This window comes from Polyergus mexicanus, unplaced genomic scaffold (genome assembly GCF_030449975.1).
Source record: "Polyergus mexicanus isolate NDT 795.1 unplaced genomic scaffold, iyPolMexi1.0 SCAF_12, whole genome shotgun sequence".
Lineage (NCBI taxonomy): Eukaryota > Metazoa > Arthropoda > Insecta > Hymenoptera > Formicidae > Polyergus > Polyergus mexicanus.
Window position 1 is genome coordinate 6,451,643 of NW_027223332.1, and position 17,014 is coordinate 6,468,656.

A 17,014-nucleotide genomic window follows, 5' to 3' on the forward strand; every position below is an offset into this window, starting at 1 on the left:
TCAATCGGCAATTTTATTGTAGCTTTGAAATGTTGGTGACATTTGTCTAATAAATGAATCTGAATAAAATATTAATTTTTATATGAAAATTTTATGAATTTTAGATGTCCACTCCGCTGGCAAAACCACAGCTCCGTGGTCTCTACACAACGCAAATTAAAATAAACCTTATAGGAGTAATGGTAATCAGTATTGGTGCGTCTGTGTTATACAAAATATTTGTCGTTGATAAAAGGAAACAGAGATACTCCGACTTTTACAAGTATGTTATAATTTTATATAAACTGTTATTAGGTTATTTCTTCCAATTCTATTTTAATGCGATAAGAATTATTACATATTTATATGATTTTCAAGTTACTCAGCTACATTTCTAAAATTGTTGTTTTGCAGAACCTACGATGCAGAGAAACAATTAAAAATAATGAATGAAGCTGGTCTTATGCAGTCTTATATCTCCAAATAGAAAAAGATTCATAGATTATTATAGACAAGAACTAAAAAAGATATGAGGAAAAGAGAAATAGTCCTTTTCAAAATTATATGTTATATCTGTACATGTAATAAATAAATTCAATATAGAATTATATATACATATATTTCTTAAAATACACAATATTATTGGTTAGTCTTATTTTAAATTTATCTTAAAGTATTTATGGTTTGTATACAATATGATAATGTAATGTGTATACAAACGTATGTACTTTTGTGGAAGATTATTTGAGTGATTATAAAGATTCCGTTAGTTTTGTGTTAATATTTATATTTGCGAATATCTTTTGCTATTAAATGAAATTTATAACTTTTCCATGTAATGCAATATAATGTTCAGAATGTTTATCATTTGAGTTTTGTAATAGCCTTAATGTTTGAACGTCTAATTATACATATATATATATATATATATATAAATGATACGATATAGCTAAGTTAGTAAGCGCAATTATCTGTATATTTTGACGAAAATTGATATTATTAAATTGGTCTTGATGATATTTTGCATTTACGAGAAAGTTTTGGTGACAATATCATTGAGACGCAAGAAGCAATAAGGAAGAATCGAAAGCGTTTCGAGGTTAGGGGACGTATATCACGTATATGTATAAAGCGATTGGAGATCGGGCAAGATGGCGCGCTTCGTAAAATACCCAGCGTGCCCCGCGCGATTGATTTGCGCATGTCAGTTGTACACATTGCAAATGGCGGCACCTTGTTATTGTTCATGGCGTTTTATGACTTGTCTCTTTATATTAGCGATTATGTCGAGTTTTTTCGCGATCCCTGCCGCGCGCTGTGTGCTGAGAGTGAAATAAGGGCCGCGCGGTGTGTTTCCGATTAAGATCAGTGGCCGGGCGGTGTGCCTCCGTGTTGTACGGACGCGTGAAATCCCGCACAGTGTCGGAAAGAAATGGGGTAACGTTGAAATTTTCCTGTGTTCATACGGTATCAAATCGGCGCTGTGCACGACGGCTGAAGTGAGGTCCGCTTAGCCGAGCCCGTTGGCCGCCGCGGATCCACACGATTACGTTAAGTTAGTGTGTATACGCGCCGTGTGTAACGGATGCGGCTCGGGAATAAAAATAATTCCGACTTTTCGCGGTGTCTATCTTTGAGCATGCTTGAGCCCACTTCACGTACACCTCCTCCGACGGACAAAATGGTGGGCCCCCCCCGATATCTGATGGTCTGGATGCCTTATTTCGACGAAAATCATTACGTTGCCCGCCGGAATGGCCGTCTCGCGCTACGAAACCGTCGTCCCACGTCGACACGCACGTTCGCGTTTCGCGCCCAGCTAAAAAAATGCGATCTATAACCTATTTCCTAACGTTGTTAAAGCGCGCACGGGTGCCCCCGCGACCGCTTGTGCACCCGTGGATTTTAATTGCCGTTCGCGGACGGTGAGACGGCCTGTCCGGGATCGTTTCGCGGTTACATACGCGCGTACGATCGGCAAAATATCCTCGAGAGACTCCACCGGCGTCCAGGATTCTTCGATAGAAATCGTACGGGGGTTTCCCGGAAATCGCGCACAAATTATAACCTAGTAACGCTCAGTGGGCCTCACTTTTTGTTTATGCGCCCATGTTTTTGTCATTTTCTTGTCGTTTTCGCACCATCAGCTTTATCGATTGTATAGTAAATAATACGTATCTTTCCTCGAAAATACTATCTTTTTGTATCATTGTCATTAAATATTTTTATCTCTACATAATATGTCATCTGAATTCTGTCTTGAAAACTTTTTTCTTTTCTTTACTTTTTTTTTTTGCGCTTAATAAGAATTTTATTCACTGTATATTTTGAAAATTTTAACATGCATGCACGAGTACGAAATATTAAGTATATTATTATAAAAACTATAATATTCTTCTTGAAGAGATGTGTGCATATGTATGTGTCATATTTTACACATTATTATTGGCATATAATATGCTAAAGAGAACTGTCAATATAATTATATGGTATGCATAAGATTGATTATACATTATTCCTTTCTTTTCTTCTTTTTCTTATTATCATGTTTTAGTAGTTTCATTGTCTAAATACTAATTGCAAGAGTAAGTTTGGAAAATTTGTATCAACTTTAATTTATATGTATATTTTGTATTTATTTGATATATTTACATTTATTCAATTAAAATTCTGGGCTTTTTTAAAATATTTCTGAAATATAATGCGAACTTATTGTTCTTACAATCTTGTACATTATTTTTATTATATATCTTGATACATGATACATTTAAATACACATACATATCACTATTTTAGAGACTTTAGAGAAACTAAAAAAAAAATGTTTAGTTGATATATTTTATATATCAATTATTATATTGCAAATTCTAATATTATATTTTGCTAACATACATGTGTATATATTAGGGACAATATTATTTTATTTATATACATTAATATGTAATATTACTCAAGAACTTATTTTAATAATGTTTGTTTTCTATACAGTTGAATTATTTCAAATTTTCATCTGTTTGGCAGTAAACAAGATTAGTAGTATTGGTGTGATTTGGGGCTGTCGGTGTACAACTGATACACGACATCTCATCATCACACACATACATATTGGAGCAACACCCTGAGGCGTTCTGAAACTCTCTGGGTAGTTATGTGATTTGTGATTGGTACGTATATTTTATTATATATAAATATGGTTTTTATACAAATCATGTTTTTGTGATAAACTCGAGAGTAAGGGATTATTATGATTATTATAATTGATTTATCATTTTATTGAACATTATAGAGTAGATTTTAGAATTGAAACTGTTAAGTTCCATGATTTTGAATAATTAAATTTATCTGTCAAATTACTTTTTGATGAGATAGATAAGAAAAAAATACTTTTATGATATAAGAAATAGAGAAAGGGAGTGACAAGATTGAGACAGGTAGACAGACAGAGAAGGGTGGGGGAGTAGAAAGAAAGGGAGAAAGAAAATGAACATTTCTTAAGTTTAATTCTTATTTAATTTTGTTTATGATTTCTTTTTATGTGATACATTTTCTTCTAATTTTTTAAAACTATATATAATTAAATTTTTATATTATTATTAATATCCATTACAAATATTACATTGGCATTGTCATCACTATTACTTCATTATTTTAAAACATGGCAAAAATGAAAAATAATTTTTTTGATTAGTATATATTTTATATATTTTACATTTACTATTACATTTTCTACCATATAGAGATAAGTTTATTATTACTAAGAGATAATATCAATAATGCATATTACAGTCATGGCGGCAGATAGTGATGGTGATCTTATTGAGACGGTGGTAACGTGTAAAGGTGATCTTGCGGATCCAGAGTTTCCTCAAAAGTTCGAAATTATTGTCGACCGTCTTAACTCTTTGCTTTGCAAAGGTAAACCAATTGATATAAAGTTTGATAATCTAAATAAGATAATGTGTATTAATAATGTATTCTCTATTTAAATAATGTAATATTAATAAGCTGATTATGTTTATTTTATGTATTTTACAATTTTTTACAATTTACAGAAAAAGGAGATGGGCTGAGAGTAAATAAAGTAGAACCATGGAATTCTGTCAGAGTAACATTTTCAATACCCAGAGAAGCTGCTCTGCGACTTCGAGAGTTAGCAGCTCAGGGCTCTCCAACCCTTACACAACTTGGCATACTTTCAGTGCAGGTCGAAGGAGATCAGGTAATTTATGTAAAAAATATCTGATTTTATATTCTTTTTACAATATATACTTATATTATCATCATAATATTTTTTATGAATTTTTATGATCTATAATCCAAAATAATTGAGAGAATGTATTATTACTTACATACACATATGTATTATTATATTCTTCTATAGGTAATATCTTTGAGGATAGCCAGTCGCTTTGGTGGAGACGCACAAGAAATTGTGCTGCATTCTGGAACTACGCAAGATGGCGGAGCAAAATCGCAAGGCGATGTTACTAATAATACAGCTACTGTTGACGCTAATCCTTCAACAGCTTTGCCTGGTCCCAGTAATTCCACCAGCATTTCGTCAGCACTACGCAATGTTGCTCAGATAATAGCAGCTGGTAAGTTCTTATAAATTGTAAAACAAATTAATGAAAACGAAATATATGATATATACATATACAATGAATCGAGTTGTACATATGTAAATTTTCTTTTTCTTTCAGGAACATCATCGGAGAAAGTTCCACAATTTCGTTCTCCAAATGTAGTTGCACCCACTGACTGTGATCCTATTCCATCGTTTCTTGCGAAATCAGTCCAATCCACGTCAACGAGCAATGTTGGCGTTTCTGGAAACCAGCAAGTAGCTAATTCTAATGCATCGCCTAGAAACAACTACAACGGTCCTTTCCCATTTGCAAGTATGACGCATGCTGCCCAAGCAATACACAATCGCGAATCGCAGATTACAACAATTAAGAATACGATGCAATTCAAGCACCATGCGCAACCGCCGCCTCCCTATCCTTCTCAAGAAAATTTGGCGACGGTTACGGCACTAACGACCAGTCATACGACCACTCAACCTGTCGTTACCGTTGGACAATTAACGAATCAATTCAAGCCCACGACGATTGCTACAACATCTAGTCTGTCACCAAACAGTACCAATTTGGCAGGGAGTTCGAACGGTAGCGGAAATCAGGTCGCCCTATCCAGTCCATTACTCGTAAATCTTTTACAAAATGATGCTGGTTTACATGCAAATAATGTCGTACCTGGTCAGAAAATGTTACCACCAGCTGTTATGGACAATTCTGGACTTACTAATCGTATGAGACCCACAAAGAAGCCTACAGTTAGAAGGAAAGATCTCCCGTCGCCCAACGAGTCACCCCCGAATTTGGACACTTTGAGAAGCGAAGACTTGATTGGAGGGACGGCAACAACAACGACGACGACAGTTATTCCTGACTTATCCCAGACATCTACATCATCGGCGTTTGCGACTGTCAATGCTAATCAACCATCGTCGCTTCCACAGCAGCAACATACGGTCAATGTAATCGGCGGTAGCACCGGACAAAACATGATGCCGCCTCAAACGGTGCATCAAGTGTCATCCGGTGGACAGATGCAGCAGCAAGCTACATCGACTTTACACAATCAAGTACAAACTCAGCAAAAGTTTCCCAACATTAGGCAAGAATTGGCTTACAGGAATTCACAATTGCAAATGCAGAATCAACTTTCTGCCAGACACCCGGTAAATGGACAACAAATTAGAACACCTTTGCAGCAACGCCAACTATTACTCCAACAACAGCAACAGCTTCTTACGCAGCAACAACAACAAATAAATCAACAAATTGTCCCACAAATCTCGACGACGCAGCAAGCTCTACTTCATCAGCAAAATATAAATACGTCGTTGCAAACCACATCTCTTAACAATCAGTCATTATTACAACAAAATCAACAACAGTTGCTACAACATTCGACAGTAGGCATAAGCGTCCCGCAACAACGGCTAGGTTACTTAAACAGTCAACGTCAACAAACTCCGTCGCCCTATCCGAGGCAACCAGTCCCGCAGCAAACGCATTTAAATCAACAAAATCAGATTCTCAATGTACAACAACAACTGCATCACAATCAAGTGAAGAACATGAATATTAACACTAGCGCGAGTACTGATTTTCGTTATGGACAGAGCCAAAATATCCTTAGTAGAAATTATCAATCTCCCTCAACGAGCAATGCTAATGGGACCACATGGAATGCACAGAGCAATTCTATTCCGCAAGGTGCTCAAGTCAATACCACACGTGTGTCAGTCTCGAATCAAGTTTCAGGTGCCTTTCCTCAATGTGGGTCTCATATAAATAATTCTAATGCTAGCATTGCTTCGTCGTCCGTTACTAAAACGGAAACTTCCGAGTCTTCGAAACCGAAAGAAGAGGGTCCGGAGCCAGAGCCGGAGTACACTTCAACCGGGAAGATACGACAATTTCTAATCAATCCTTTAACAGGACATTTGGAACCGATGCCCAGTGAAAGTTCAGATTCGGAGCCAGAGAGTGCAGTAGATAATCAGGACGACTTCTTCTCTTTTCCATCTCCATCAAACGACAGATCAAACTCTATATTTTCCGACGACGATGCAGACAGCAATTTCTCAAGAAGAAACGATACGACGACAAATACAGATCAATCTGATTCCGAGACAACGGCCAAGTCCACGGCCAGCGAAGGAAGTTTAAAGCATAGCAGAATAAAATCTAGCAGAGAGACGGCGCATAGTCCGATGCCGGGAGAGAAAATCAAACTAAGATTGAAATTAGAAAAATCCGAGCCCGTTACACCGGCTTACAAAGTTGACGTTTCTTTTGTGAATACGCCGCCCATGCGAAAAGCTGATAAATCTGTGAATAAAATTTTCACAAGTGGTGTTTCAAGTACAGGAAACGGTGACGAACCACTCCGAGTGCCTCCGTTACACATTTCTTTAAGAGGACGTAACGCTTCAGTAGTACAAAGGAAAAAAGAAAAGAAGTCTCTGAAAGGTGAAGGTGAGAGTGATTTAATCAAGAGAAGAGGTAAATTGAAGAAGAAGGAATGCATTGATGGTAACAAATTGCTGCAAAAGAAATCACCATTGAGCATGATCATAGGCACTTCATCTGCATCAAAATTACCTTTGTCCAATTCCACAATGATAAACAATGCTAATACCGTTTGCAAAATGGGTAATATGCTGCAAACTGCTATGGCCAAACCCAATGCCTTAAAACAAGAACTACCAGTGGATGTCGCACGACTACAAAATAGTTCTATTATTAAGCCTTGTTCGAGTAAAAACAGTGATGTAGATGATATACCGCTGAATAGTAGAATACCATCCCCCTCGAAGCATAAATCTGCGATTGTAAATCAGTCTTTAAATACTTTGCAAGTATTAACAAAGAGTCAAGTGGATCTTGATATGCAAAATCACATGCAAGAATATAAAATAGGCGGAGGTTAGAAAGAATCTATAAAATATCTACATAACTAATTTATATATAATTATTAATTATATCTTTTCTTCCTCCAATTTATATGTATTTATATGTTTTTATTACAGGTAAAACAAAAAGAAGGGATTCTAAGAAGAAATCAGAATCTGGAGATGGTTTACATCGGGAACAAAACCTCCTGTCAGGAGGCCGAATTTTAGATAATCAAGTGAAATGGAGAAAACTTGGTTATAAGGGTGATACAACCCAATCAATAAGAAAATCAGATTCACTTGTAACTAGGAGTGATTTTAATACAGTCAAGAAGGTTGGCGAAATTCGGAGAACGAGCGATAGCGATATTAATAAATCAGCGCTTGAAAAAAGTAATTTGCTGACTAATGTTGCTCCCAGATTAACAGAGCTTAATGGCATAAAAAAAGACTTAATAAGTCAAGACAAGAGAAGGCGGTTAAGTTTAATCGATGAAAAAGATCTGCATTTAGGAGGTAAAAATATTTTTTTTTTTTTTTTTTTTTTCTATTGTAATAGTTATAAAATTTATATATTTATGTATAAAAGTACATATGAAATAATTAATTTGTGAATATGTTGTAGAATCTCCAAATACAGAAGTTACACATTTTAACAGTCAAAAGGCAGTTTCTGAATGTTCTGCAAGTACGATACCAAGTATGAAAGCAAATGTCAGTCTATCCTTTGAGAGCGATTCTGGTTTAAAATCGACAAATTCGGCGCAGCAGGGCAATTCTAGAAATATATCTAACAACCCTGAGAATAAGACATCTGTGCACATAGAGACCACGATAAAAAATTCTCAATTACCTATGGCTAGAATACTCTCTGCCAAGTGTAAATCTGATAGGGAGAATTACATTGCTACTGTTAAAAGTCAAAATATCGGTCAGCAATTAAAAAATCATGTGATTGCCAAGAATGAAGCAAATTCCATTATGAATAGACACAATAAAACAGTCGAACAGTTGAGTTTTAGTCATAAGAAGACAATTCAAAACCATGTTGTAAAACAACAAATTGAAAGACCCGCGACAGATAGCAAAATAGATACCGCATCGCAAAGGATTAGTTTATTGAAGACTACAGGCAATACAGTAATCGGTAATTCGGTGGACCAAGTCTCTAGATCTCAGAATATTGATGCACCTGCGAATAAGCCGACTTTGCCTATCGGTGAGATAAACGTGACTGAAGCAAAGGTTAAGCAAAAATTACTCGAAAATACAACAGTACCTATTGGGATAGGTGTTGATGCGAATATCGAAAGAGTCGGCAGCAGCGGAGGCGGCGAAGACTCAGGCATCGAGTCGATGGATGCTCTTTCGGAAAAATCACCAAATCAAGGGGAGTCACCTTTGCATAGGCCAGCATCGGCAACTGAATCAGTAACACAGAGCAGCGCCAAGAATGTAATACAGGGGGAACCCACCTTATCAGCCACCAATAAGAACGTGCCTTCCTCAACTAGTAATAGTGATATGTGTTCAAATTCCCATTCGGAACTTCTCAAGTCCAGTGGCCCGCAAAGATTAAGTCCTGTGTCCGTAGCAAGTTATCTTGAAAACCAGTTGAATCGCAATATATCAAACTCCAGTGAGCATGATACAAAGAATGTGTCTAGTGAAAAATCATCGATAATTCCGAGAACTGGACATAGTGATTTGATTGCTAATTTAGACACAGCAAGTAATGACAAAAGTGTGTCCAGTCCTTTAGTGACAGGAACAATGACTGTTGTGACAGCATCCATAACTAGCAGTATGAATAGTGATAATAACTTATTGCAATGTGCGCATCAACAAGCAAAGGATTTTTCCGATAAGGATAGTTCTAGTGTTAAATTAGAGAGTACTGTTAACCAAAATGATCAGGGTAAGACAAACTCTAAGCATGAAGAATCGAGAGCTGCGGAAAGCGTATCTGAAGACAGTACGAAAGCGATTGTAGAAAGTAACAGTGCAATTAGATTAAGCGATGAACCTCACGGACAGAATAATAATAATAATAATACTAATAATAATAATAATAATAATAATAATAATAATAATAATAATGGTGTGCCTATAATACAAAATCACATTGCTTATAGTAAAATTGACACGATAAAACTCGATAGTGTGCTCGCGAACAATACTAACGCAGCGACAGAGAATTCTTGCTCGAACAGTGAGAGTTGCAATCTAGAAATCAAAGTCGAATCTAAAATTAACGTAAAAGTGGATGATACCAGGCAAACCGATCGGTTCGAAGTTTCAAAAAATAGTAACATTTCACTGAATACAAAGTCCGTCAAGTTAGAAACGTGCACCGAACAAAATCAGAAATGTAATGTACAAAGTCACCAGAGTCAGATCATGCTCAGAGAGCCGTCTGTAAATCTTCAAAAAGTCACGGACGATTTAGTTAAAAAGATGGTTAATGATTCGAGCGATCTGAGCGTAGGTGGTATCCAGTCGCCTCTCGGCGAAGATCCGCAGCCTATCAGAATTACACCACCATTGTACACCTACTCCAATCCTGTGGTTCTGCAACGGGACGAAACTCCGAGCCCAGCAGCTCAGAATCCTGAGGTAGATTCTAGCGATGTGGAACACCTCAAACGTAAACGCAGGAGGAAGCAAGAACTCGAGGGACGACAGGATATCATATGTATAGAGGATAACGATGAAGGACATTTTGTGGAGAGGCTAAACTCCAACAATTCGGAGGAGTATATCAAAAGACCGCCCAAGTCGTTGCTGGAGCAACTTCTAATAGATATTCCGAACGACAACAATGAGAAGAGATCATTGAGAACCAGGTCGCAAAAGTTGAACAGCCCGGATATCGCGAAAACTCCGAAAAGCAGCCCCCACGGTCCTAATAAATTAGAGGAACGCCGTAGTATATCACCTTACGCGAAAGCAAGTCCGAAACTGGCGGTATCGAAATTGTCTCCTAACGCGACAATAAAAATAGGGAAACGGAAAAGACAAGAGAGCGAGAGTTCCGTTGCATCGAGCACAGCTGATGATCCACAGCCAAGACCAGGTAAACGGAAATGCTCAGAGAATGCGGCAGAACTTATTAAAGCTTGCATGGGTGTAGAAGAGGCTGGTTCTATAAAGAAACAAGTGCCTGGCAAGGAAGAGCAATCAAAGAAGGTGTTCAACATATTGACAAAGGCTAAGAAAGGTGTTTATTTATTTCCTATGTTACTATTTTTCTATGTGTAGATAGTAGTGTTGAGTATTTTTTTTACAAAAATTTTTTTATCTGAATTATCTCTTCCTTTTTTTATCCACTTATATCTTTCTACATATACAGACTGTTTAGCTACTAGCGCATTGAATATTAATGATCGATTTTTATACAAACTTGAAATTGCATGAAAATTCTTTTTTATAGCGAAAATTTTATGGGATGACTGTTTAATTTTACGAAGATTTAAACATTACAAATTCATTTTTTCCGCGTGAAACACGCGCGCGCCCACACACGCACACACACACACACACACACGCATATATATATATAAACATATTATAGCAAATGAGATAGTCTTTCATAAAATTTTCACTAAGGAACTCTCGAATTCATTAAGGAATTTCTCATTATCAGCTGATATGGTAGGTGGATACCCTGTATATATTATATACATAATGGTTTTAGATCTATATAGATTTTATAATATAACAAATTAAAGACTGCCAAAAACAGGATTGTTTATACGCAAATTATTACAACATATAAAAAAATTTATTGATGTTGAGAATTATTATATTATCGTGAAAGAAAAAGAGAATATAAGCTTATGATAATGGAAACTGTGTTAAATCAATTATGCACAAATGTAGTGATTCAAATTAGTGATTTGCTGAAATGAGACTGAAAAATATTGAATACTGCAATATTTGGCATACAGTTACCTCTCAATTTTATTTTAGTGTATACTTCCAATTCTATAAATTCATCTATCTCTTGTACTTGGCTGATTTATAATACTTAAACCAGACCTTGTAACATAAGCATTTTTTTAAATATTTTTAGGTCCCATTGTGGTAGAAGTAGATTCGTCTGATGACGAACCATTGATTGAATCTGTAGGAAAAGCAAGAGTTCGATTGTCAGATGAAACATCCGCTGCTTCCCCAAAGCCTAAAGATCAAAAGTAAGCAACACTGATGCATTCTTTTATGATGCTCAGAAAATAAAAGTTAAAAAAAGAAAACGAATCTCAGAAATTTGAGAGTTTTATTAAGATAAGCTTTTGTTACTTTAGAACGAGTTTAAGCTACAGCTGTTTCTGGTAGTCAAATTAATTTCAGTAATATATTAAATTTCAATGCCAATAATAGAGTGCAAAGAGAGAGCCGTTTGTTAACTACCAAGCAGCCGAGTACGGTTATGGCTACGACGACGGCAACGACGACGACAATGATTACGGTGACTACGATGATGACAACAACGATGACGACTATGACGACGACGACGATGACGACGACGACGACAATGACGGCTGCAGTGGCCGCGACGGTGGCAGCTACTGTCGGGAAGGAGAGGTTACGAGGCACTTCTGTATCTAGCAACGAGTCTGTAGGCGAAGTAACAACAAGAAGATCTGTACGGCAGAATACAACTTCACCACTAGCTACACCAGCAAGCAATACTAGGGGTGCGTCCAGAACCTCAGACGATATTAACAGAAGAAAAACTCGTAGCGGTGCTGGTATGTAACCAATTTATTCTAAAATAGCTCATCTATAAAAGGCACAGTCAATCATACTCGATTTTTAAAGATTTGCAAGTGTCAATTCATTATTCCTCAATAAGCATATTGTTTATATTCTAAGAAAATGTTTTACACACACGCACATATATGCATGCATGCATGCATACATGCTTATAATATATATAATTTATTATTTGAATTACAAAGTTTTTTTTAATTCTATGCTGTTCTTGTCTTTCTTTCTCACAACTTTTAGCATGATATATCAAATATAATAAAATTTACATCAAATAATAATGAAAGATAATGATTATAGATGTTAGTTGTATGTTTTGCATACTATTTTAATTGAAAACATTTCGTACAGCGGGCAAACATTGTTTTAGTAACAGCGGAGACGGCGGAGCAAGCGAAACGGAGGCGAATATCCCGAGAAAACAAATGACCTTCGGGAAGTGACCTTGACAGTGATTAGCTACCGTCGCTCGTCAAGGCCTATCATCTGTCTGATTGTAAATCCGACATAAACGGGTATTTGATCGCCGTGTGGCTGAATCCTCTGGATATCTGGTGGAACTGTATGCGTCACAGTAGCGCACAACATTGTTGTATATGTATTGGGAGTATTGTGTCAAAAAAAGAAATGCTAGACGGTGTATGAAAGCATTTTGTGCTATAAAACATTTGTTGGCTGCTATTAAGTTAGTCATACATAAAAGATAGTATTTTCCAATTTTTTCTTGCTTGTTCTTTATGTTTCTCTTTCCTCTTTCTTTTCATCTTTTTCTTTTCTCTAAAGCATAGATCATAAGAATTATATTGTTGTAACATTTAAAGAGAGTTTTGTATATTTAATAAGTCATTAATTATTAATTGTTATGTTCTTAAATGTTTAAGAATAGCGAACAAAATAAAAGCAATTTACTTTTATTCTTTTCTTTCACCGTCTAGCGTTTTCATTTATGTTGTACTCCTATAAACAGCAAAGTTTAGTTACTCAGATTTGACTTGCTCACAATGCATTATATACTATAATCTAAGTAACTGAACTAACTCAAAACTGCCGAGACATTGTATGTAACTTTCTTTTACCAGTTAGATGTTTCATTCTATCCTCAAGAACTAAATTTCATTCTTCGATGTGCAATTTTCTAACGTTATCGTCTGTTAGATGTAAAAACAAGAAACTTCAAGTTAGCTTTAGAAACATTTAAGAAAATTCAAGCTCGGACTATTTATGTTTCGGGTATCATCTTCTCTCATGTGATTTCTTTCGTTCATTGTATCACAACAAAATAGAAGCGATAAAAGAAAGTCTAAATTTTTTAAGTGTCAAAAACGTGAATTTGACTGTACTGCCGTAAGTAAAATACATATTTATAAATATGTGGATAAATTTATTAATTGGTGAGGCTTATAAATCACTACTCTGACGACTTTGCTGATAGACTCTGTTTAAGCATGTCTAATTTGTGTATACATATTTATTTATTGTATGTCATTATTTGTTCTAAAAGTTTTTTGTATATGCAAGTGTAAGTAAAGAGTGCACATATATATATAAAGTAATAGTATCATATGAATTTTCCGCACAAATTAGTTTTTGCTATAAGTTCAAGATACAAAGTAATAACACACTTTTGTACTTATCTATGTAAAAGATAAAAACGTTTTTTAAGTTGTTGGTCTGATATTTAGATAATTATATATCACGTGATTATGTTTTTGATATATTGAGATTGTTTTGAATATTGAGAATAATAAATTTACACATTGATGCAATAAGAATATAGACAAATGTGAAAGGTATTGTTCACGTTTGTAGTTACGGAAACGTGTGTATATTTCTTTAATCAACAATTTAGCAATTAAGTTTGTAGTTACATTATTGTATGTTTTTATTTTTCAAACTCGTCAAACATGGTCTTTCAATAAAAAGTTCGTCTTGAGTTATATAATATTCAGAAATGGGGATATAGAACTTTTAAAAAGGATTTATTTTATTTATGAAATATGAACATACACACAGTGAACGTTGGAAGATATGCATAAATATGCGAAGATGATAAGAATAATTATTATAAGAAAACTAATTAATACAATGTTAATTTGATATAGGTAATATATGAATGAATATATTTTGTAAATAATTTCTTGTAAAGATGGACAAAGCACATCCCTTTCTCCCTATTGTGTATATATAAAAACTGTTTAAACTTTTATTAAATTAGTAATAATTGAAGTATATATAACGTGCAAAAATAAAAATCGTAATTGTCATTATTATTATAATTATTCTCTCGCGTTCATATAATTAAAATATACTTATTCTTCTTATACAAATTTAGAACTATATTGAATTATATGTGCATACGTATACACAAGATCTATGTATGTGATTTATATCGATTATTGTTTTTGTGAACAGATAATCTAGTTTTATATTGTATAAATATAACTTACTTACACACACTCACACATATATATATATATATATATATAGAGAAAGAAAGAGAAAGCTAGAATGCGTGTGTGTGTGGTTGTGTGTATTGTGCGTGTGTTGTTGAGAATTTAAAGTTCTAGCTGAGCCTGAGTAGTCATCATCATGTAGCACTGTCTAAATATTTCATAAATCTATTATGGAGTTCTGATAATTAACATCTTTCTTTTCAAGCAGCAGAAATTTAGAATATTGTTTAGTAAATAATACTTTATTCATTATAAATATTAATAATTAATTATTTATCTTAGTTATATTCCTCTCTTTAAATATCCCTTAATTTTCTGCAAACTTGGAATATCTGTGTTAAATATTCTATAAACAGTTTTTATGAAAACTTTAAGTACATTCAGATAAATATTCTAAATACATTCTATTTAGAATATTTTCATCTGTGTGATTATGATTATAAATTATACCATAGTCAATATATGTGTATTAAAAATTGTGGATTAAAAGTTACGTGACCCAATTTATCAAATCACTTTTGAATATATATAATATATGATTTTGTATAAAAAAAAATGCGATTTTTTATCACAGACCAAGTAAATATTTATTATATAATAAAGAAAGATTATTGCGCGCTACAATTGTTACAAGCATAGAATGTACAAAGTATGATAAGTGCAGTGCTCAATTATATATTATGCATACAAATTTTCTGATCAATACTTTTCTCCCAAAGGTTCGATGGCTACCAGGCAGCACTTTAATAGAAAAATGCTTCTCTCACGCTAGTAATAAATACCGAATTTAATGATATTTAAAATAGGAGAAAATTTCATCGATCTGTACCCAACAAATTAAGAGACAGAGACTGCTTCTTGGATTATAGCTTCGTTGAATTTATATCCTACTTTAAATATTGATTTAAGTTATTTAATTCGGATATTGCTTGTTTATCAGAATTTATTTCTATTAAACATTGCTGGATCTATATATTGTATATAATAGTATACTTATCTTACTCGGATGGGGAATTACAATCTGATTGTACATAAAACTATGAAGAAATTGATACACACGACTTGCGCGTTTGATTTAATTTGTATCCTATAACATAAATAGGATCGAGTGTAATATATAGTAATTTAATATTGCAAAATATACAAGAATAATTGAAAAAATATTGTAATTTTGATGTGTAAAATATTCTCTTTCACATTAGATAGGTGCTAGGCATTATTATGTTACAATTTTATTAGTGAATATTACATTTATATGATTGTATAGACTATAAACAAAGATGAGGTCTTTGTGTAAATATGAATATCTTAAATATAAGCGAATATTTAGCGCGCTCGCATAATTAAGGAGCTTTTAAAGTATCTCTGCTATATAATCACATGTATGTGTCTTTGTATGTGTGTGTGTACATGCACGCATATATATATATATATATATATATGTATGCGTATAAGAGCAATTAATAATGCGCCAAAGATCAGATGACGGATAGTTGTTGGCACTCAACACAGTTGGAGAAGTGGTATAGGTATGAAAAGCTCAATAAATAATTGGTATTGATATTGTGGTTCTTTCGTAAAGGGTGTAAAGTACATACTACCATCTACGAGAATTATGCCGATAATAAATGATCACACTTTATGTCTGTTTATATATTAATAATAGTCGCTTGACGAGCTCCTTAATTTTGTAGGCAAAGCTGCAAATATTATATTATGTATATGGATGCGTGTTTTAAGATCACCAGATTGGGATGAGGTTTGATGACTTTAAAACCTGCTATATGCAAAACATTTGTATTTTTAGTATTTGGTTATATAATATACATATATATATACATAAATAGTGAAAAAGAAGAAAACGATTGATAATAATCTAAGTAGATATATATATATATATATATATATATATATATGTATGTATGTATGTATGTATATATGTATGTATATACCGACTATATATATATATATATATATATATATATATATATATATATATATACATATCTCCATGAAATAAAGAATTAGATACTATATTATATTTGTAGAAATGATTGAGCACGTGAGAGATATCGCGCTATGATTACGGAGAAAAAATATTACAATTATATTATTACCTATTATTACACAAAATGAATATACAACATAGTAATTTGCTAATTGTATCTTTTAATAATTACTGTAGACACACATTGATGAAAAAGATTTTTTTTCTTGTTATTAATTATTAATTACCATAGACTTATAAGACAATGAAAAATGTGTTATAAAAAATACATTTGTTTGTTTTATATTACATTCTACCCATTTTCATCAAATAATTTATTATATTTTAATT

The 17,014-nt window shown here is 33.7% G+C and overlaps 1 protein-coding gene across 7 annotated transcripts; it reads left to right on the top strand.

Annotated features, from left to right (window-relative positions):
* The first annotated feature begins 1,215 nt into the window (after nt 1–1,215).
* Nucleotides 1,216–16,550, top strand: LOC138938076 (serine-rich adhesin for platelets). 7 transcript variants are annotated; one of them, XM_070304818.1, is made up of 11 exons: nt 1,216–1,416; nt 3,001–3,143; nt 3,766–3,894; nt 4,032–4,198; nt 4,361–4,577; nt 4,683–7,481; nt 7,586–7,966; nt 8,076–10,670; nt 11,526–11,646; nt 11,834–12,204; nt 12,575–16,550. In XM_070304818.1, exons 3-11 carry the CDS (start codon nt 3,768–3,770, stop codon nt 12,664–12,666), a joined length of 6,870 nt encoding a protein of 2,289 aa, XP_070160919.1. In that variant the 5' UTR covers nt 1,216–1,416; nt 3,001–3,143; nt 3,766–3,767; the 3' UTR covers nt 12,667–16,550. The 7 variants fall into 7 exon arrangements, with proteins under 7 accessions (XP_070160919.1, XP_070160926.1, XP_070160921.1 ...); XM_070304825.1 differs by having other exon boundaries at nt 12,594–16,550; XM_070304820.1 differs by lacking the exon at nt 1,216–1,416 and adding an exon at nt 1,423–1,534.
* Nucleotides 16,551–17,014: the final 464 nt, after the last annotated feature.